General features: G+C 43.3%; 1 protein-coding gene across 1 annotated transcript; it reads left to right on the forward strand.

The window, feature by feature from the left end:
• The first annotated feature begins 1,531 nt into the window (after positions 1 to 1,531).
• On the forward strand, positions 1,532 to 3,051 carry pclaf (PCNA clamp associated factor). The gene is made up of 4 exons (XM_028958952.1): positions 1,532 to 1,887; positions 2,423 to 2,506; positions 2,589 to 2,760; positions 2,871 to 3,051. The coding sequence occupies exons 1-4, from the start codon at positions 1,842 to 1,844 to the stop codon at positions 2,905 to 2,907; spliced, it is 339 nt and encodes a 112-aa protein (XP_028814785.1). The 5' UTR covers positions 1,532 to 1,841; the 3' UTR covers positions 2,908 to 3,051.
• Positions 3,052 to 6,000: the final 2,949 nt, after the last annotated feature.

Here is a 6,000-nt window from a genome sequence, read left to right on the forward strand (position 1 = left end):
ATTGGGCTACATGGCGATAGTGGAAAACAGCCACCCAATTACAGCGTGAAACGCGTAAGTAACAGCTGGGTTCCTCCCAATGGCAGATACTCCCGGCAGATACAGTGTAACATGGGTATCTATCTATCTATCTATCTATCTATCTATCTATCTATCTATCTATCTATCTATCTATCTATCTATCTATCTATCTATCTATCTATCTATCTATCTATCTATCTATCTATCTGTCTGTCTGTCTGTTTGTCTATCTGTCTGTCTGTATGTCTGTCTGTCTAAACTGTGCTGGTGTTTATGACACCAAAATCCTTCATATATTTAAATTTGTCTATATGTTTGTTTGACCATGTTTTTAAAATATAAAATATATATTTTTTGTTTTCTGTTGTTTGTGTTTTCTTATATGGTTCTTTTTGTCATGTTTTTGTGGAAATGCATTACCATTGTGCATTATTTATAGTTCTGTATAATGAAGATGTTTGCTTCCCCTTTCTTAATGTTTAGAATACTGTTAATTTTCTGTCATTTGATATCTACAAAAATATAACACAAATGACAGCAAAGAAGACAAGCAATAAACACAAATACATGTAACTTAATGCAAACATTAATATAGCAACATATAACAGGGCCACCACCACCCATTGCTCTGTGCCTCTTTAGCCTTGGTGTATCTAAAAGACTACTTTAATTTCACATCTTAAAATGTGTATTGGGTAGAAATGTAAGTTAGCAATTGTAGTGATGCTGCAAAACAATAAATGATTGTAGATTGTAGTAGTCTATCAAGTTGAGCAATTTAGAGCATTTATTAGACACCCTTATCCAGAGCAACTTACAACCAGTAGTTACAGGGACAGTCCCCCTGGAGACACTCAGAGGTGAGTGTCTTGCTCAGGGACACAGTGGTAGTAATTGGGGTTTTAACCTGGGGCTTTGGGTCTTCTGGTTCATAGGCAAGTATCTTACCTACTATGCTACTGTGCCATGTTTCACCACTCTTGGCACAGGTATTCGTGCCAGAAAAATGTTTGGGGTGGACGTTACAAAACCGTGGAGGTTGGTGAGAACTCAGGTGGCAGGATTGAATTCATTTCTCTGGGTGCTTTTACACAAAACTGCTTCTCACAACTCCATCATTATATCAACAGCACAAAATTGTTTCACATTAAAAGATGTTGACGATGTTAAATGTGAGAAAAAGTTGTTTAAATTGAGACTAATTAAAAGGGCAAGCTGTATGCTATACTTGTGTTTTAAACACTGCCCTGTTTCTTAGGACTGCCCTCTTGCCGTCTTTGTGTACAGAAATACTGAAACTGCAGGATGGTACTTTTATCCTGGATAGACCCTCCATTTTTATAGCTGTTATCTATATTTAATTAATAATGTCACCTTCGTGATGTGCAAACTACAGAATATCTAGTGATTTGCTGAATGTAATTCGGATCTTTTACTGTTAGAGTACAGATTTGCGAGTGCCATTCCAGCACTGAATGCTCTTACTACATTTTTCTGTTGATGACCATGAATTACAAGAAATGTGTGTATGACACAAAAACTGCCATAAACTTTGCGTATAATACTATTGATTTTATATATTTTTTTCTGTAATTCTTCTACACCTACCCCTCCTCTGGAGGAAAAGCCAACTAGCAAAAAAAAGGGCCGCGACATCATGGCAACAATGGTCGCTATAAATGGGAGGAGCGTTTGAAATAAAACGCGCTGGCGTCATCACGTACGCCGCTGCTGACGTAGACGGGGTTTAAACCTGAGCGGGAAAACCCTGAGCACTGGTCATAAACGAGGTGAGGAGACGAGCAGAAAGTATTTCCAAAATGGTACGAACAAAGGCTGATAGTGTACCTGGTACCTACAGGAAAGGTAAGTCTGCTTTGTAATAATTAGAAGTGCCTTTGTTTCGCTGCTTTTTTTTTTTTTGGTTTGTTTTCTGAATTGAAGGGAAATAATTATTTAACCCGAACTAGTTGGTGCCCGTTCACCGTTCCAGCTCACACAAAGTCTGAAAATTATTTTAAAGAAGCATCTTTTATTTAAAAAAAAAAAGGATATCGCTGGTGTATGTGGACTAGTTTTAGTTAATTTGCATAAGAAACCGCTACTTGCTGCAGTGATTTACAACGCTGCAAAACTTTAATTCTTACCGAGACAACGCGAGCGATTTGGTGATCTGGAAATGTGGCGTTTTGTGGAGTGATCGCGACGTTGGTGGAAATTGGCGCCACTTCTGTTTGTCGCTGGTTGCGTGGTGGCGGCTCATAATGGGTTTTGGCGCCATGTAGCCTTTCCATTAAAGTCAAAACGAGAATCAGGCAGCGCGCTCCGCTGGTTTTCTGAACTTCTGTTTACCGACTGTGTTTTTTTTTTTTTTTTTTTAATACTTTATTTCTTTTTGTAGCTGTTGCTGCATCTGCGCCCAGGAAGTCGCTTGGCGCTTCAAGTTCCGCAAACGCACCCAGCAGCTCCCAGTCCAGTACACCTTGTGAGTATGATATTTTATTTGTTTTGGTCTCCTCCCCCTTCCCCCAAAAAAAAAGAGTTTACAAAGTTCCATGTTTCCTTAGCCAAGAACAAGTATGCTGGGGGGAATCCGGTGTGTCCGCGGCCCACCCCTTCGTGGCAGAAGGGCATTGGGGACTTCTTTGGTGGCCCCCCGAGGAAGCCGGAGAAAGAGAACACGCACCCGCTCTCTGACGAAGAAGCTGGTGGCAGTGGTTTGTCCAAAGCCCCCAGAAAGTACGTTTGGGGGTCAATGTTCATCTTTTTCGTGCTTTTATTTCTGTATGTAACCATTTTACCGTGGACAGTTTTGGTGCTTAACGCCTCCCTTTCTTTTCAATGATAAGGTCAAGACCGTTGCCTGATGAAGATGATGAAGATTGAGTTCCTGTTCAGTTTGTTTGTGCCCATTTGAATTTTTAAAGCCATGGTAGAGCTTTAGTAAAATTTTTAGTGTATATTTTTGTACATACAACATTTTGTTCTTTGAATTTTGTACAGATTAATAAATTCATGTTTTTAAATAAATTTTAAAGCCTTCTTTTTGTTTTGACCGTAGTGTGTGTGGCTTGTGATTTTTAAGACTTTAAAAATGAGCAAAAGGGATGACCCCATCAGAGACTAAAAGTGCCGCTAAGGACTTGTTTGAGCACCACAATGGACCGTGTTTATAGTGTGTCTGACACGCATGAACATAATTCTTATGAGACCAGTGCTGTTCTTGCTGTGCTTTTTTTTTTGGGGGGGGGGGGGGGGATTTATATATCTATTTTAAAATTGTGATTCTATGTTTTGGTTAGACAGTGACGACCAATTCTTCATGCAGAGGAAGGTTCGTTCTAGTAAAAATCGTAACATAATGCTACAAGTGCTTGCAATATTCTGATAAAAGTGACACACATGGCAGCCCTGTTTAGTGTTGACTAGTTTGGCCCTTTAGAGGGCACCAATACATCAAAACCAATAACATTTATGCCTTTTAAAAGCTCACGAATCAAATTAACCAGGTTATTTACGGTAATATCAGATTATATCAAACGTTTCTGTATTCTGTTCAAAAGTTTGGCATGTGAAAATATTTCCTGGTCTGATGATTTTTTTTTTCTTTTCTAGGAGGTTATAAAAACGATTTGGTCCAAATGGATGCATGTCGTATTTATGAATATACCATTATAACCAAGGCGTGTCCCTGTGCTGGACGGGTGCGTCGCCGCGATATATTTCTAGTGTCGGTCCAGCGTAATAAATCGTCGGCGGCGAGTCGCCCTCTTTGCCCCGGACGTGCTTTCTCTCTCCCCCCTCCGCTCAGACGGGTGGTGGACGACCAACACTTCCGGGACTGCGGGGACAATTTCACACAGTGGCAGCGGGACGATTGAGGAACGCCGGGGCATTTTTGTTTTGTCATTTTTTTTTTTTTATTCTTTCCCACATCTTGGCACTTGGGAAGCCGTTTGCCTTCCTCGCCGCTGGCTGCGAATCAGCCGTCCGAACGGAGCGTGCCGGGCGGCGGGTCACCGCGGAGCGAGCCACGCCGAGCCGAGCCGAGACGAGCCGAGACGCCGCGTTTGCGTGAGGGGGGTGAGTGGCTAACCTCGGCTAAGCTCCCCTCGCCCGCCCGGGGGAGACGCTAATCCGGCAGCCGCTAGCTGGCGTCCCCAGCGCCGCCGACCGCCGCTCCGCGGCCGGCCGGGATGCGCTTTACGCGGCGGCTTTATTGTTTTAGGCCCCGTGTTGCTGCGGAGTTCCCGGCCAGCCTGTTTCTGCCGTTTGTCCCGGGGTTGGATATGACGGGTGTTTTTTTTTTTTTTCTTCTAACGTTAATGTCAGCCACTTTACTGCATGGCGACGTTCTAATCATCTATAAATCTTTTATTGTGTTAATATCTGGGTAGATAGCTGTTTGTTGTTGACCAGGTCGATAAGACAGCTTGACAAGATACGTGGATGTTCGTTTTTTTTTCCCCATCCTCTTCAAAAGCAACTATTAAGACATTAGTTATGCGTGGAACTTACGGAATGATGTAAATTCATACGTGCTGCTGTTAATGTAAAAGCCTGTAGGTTCAGTCCATGAATTAATGCAGCATCAATTAGATCTTTGACTATAAACGCGTGGCCCTTTGTAAGTAAAGTGTAAAATTTACTTTGTTCGTATAAACGTGTTTCTTCAGGATGATGCGCATAGGCCATTTCTACAGACCGACATGCGAACAGTCATCTTAATAATGCTGTGAAATATCCTCAGTTTTTAGTAAAATCATTCCGCTGCTTGAATATTAGACTCGTCGGCCCTTATTTTTAGTGTCGCGGTTGTTTCCTGATGTTCAGGGCAAAACAAGCCGACCTCTTGAGTTGAGAGGGCCGCGTTTGAGCGCCTGTGACTGATAGTTGACGCTCGTCAGTGTTTCATCTGCCCAGTCAGTTCCAGTCGGGGCCTGTTTTACACCTTCCGATGGAGAAGACGCCGCCATCGACCTGTCTTACCGTCCGCTGTAGCTACAGTCGTGCATGCATGAGCTGGATGAATGTGTGTGTGAGCTGAACCTGCAGGAGTGAGCCCATAGGTGTGGAACACACACACACACACACACACACACACACACACAGAATCAAACAAATATGGGTGCTGATGGAGAGATGTTGAGCACAGTGATCATGACGTGGTGCTGTTTTGGTACAACCACTTATCAGTCCATGTTGTCCTAGTGTAACTTGTACAGATTGTCACGGTCATTTATGTTTTACAACGCTTATATTGATGTGTGTGAAGGTGAAGTGATTGTCATTGTGAAACACTGCAGCACAGCACACGGTGACGCAATGAAATGTGTCCTCTGCTTTTAACCATCACCCTCGGTGAGCAGTGGGCAGCCATGACAGGCGCCCGGGGAGCAGCGTGTGGGGACGGTGCTCCGCCAGTGGCACCTTGGCGGATCGGGATTCGGACTGGCAACCTTCCGATTACGGTTCCGCTTCTACACCCGCTTGGCCACCACCGCCTGTCTGTGTGTGTCTACTGTCGTGGATGTTTTTTACTGAGGAACAGCGGGTTTGAGAAATGAACATTAGTTGAAACTGTTCGCCAAACGGATGGCCTCAGTGCCGCTTTTTATTCTTTTTGTGTGGATGATGGTTTGGATCTCCGCCGGGCCTCCGTTTTCCTGCTAGGTGTTAATGAGAACAAACCCTTGCAGGTTTGTTGCGGCTCTGCCGCATTTTAGATGGTGAAAACTCCTAATAAAATACTCGCTGGGGGTTTATTCGGTGTGCCCAGCTTGAAACAACCTTGCCGTGCCTTCCGAGCTGTGCCTTGAGGCAAGATAGATGAAATACAGATGAAATACATTGACAAGATTGTTATTGTGTACTGAGCATTTATTTAAACCTAACGGCTACTTTTTTAGTCCGCATGTACAGACATCTCCTGGTTTATATAAGAGGTGGGAATCACAGAAACTCCCACAATATGCTCAA

This window comes from Denticeps clupeoides, chromosome 17 (assembly GCF_900700375.1).
Source record: "Denticeps clupeoides chromosome 17, fDenClu1.1, whole genome shotgun sequence".
NCBI classification, from domain to species: domain Eukaryota; kingdom Metazoa; phylum Chordata; class Actinopteri; order Clupeiformes; family Denticipitidae; genus Denticeps; species Denticeps clupeoides.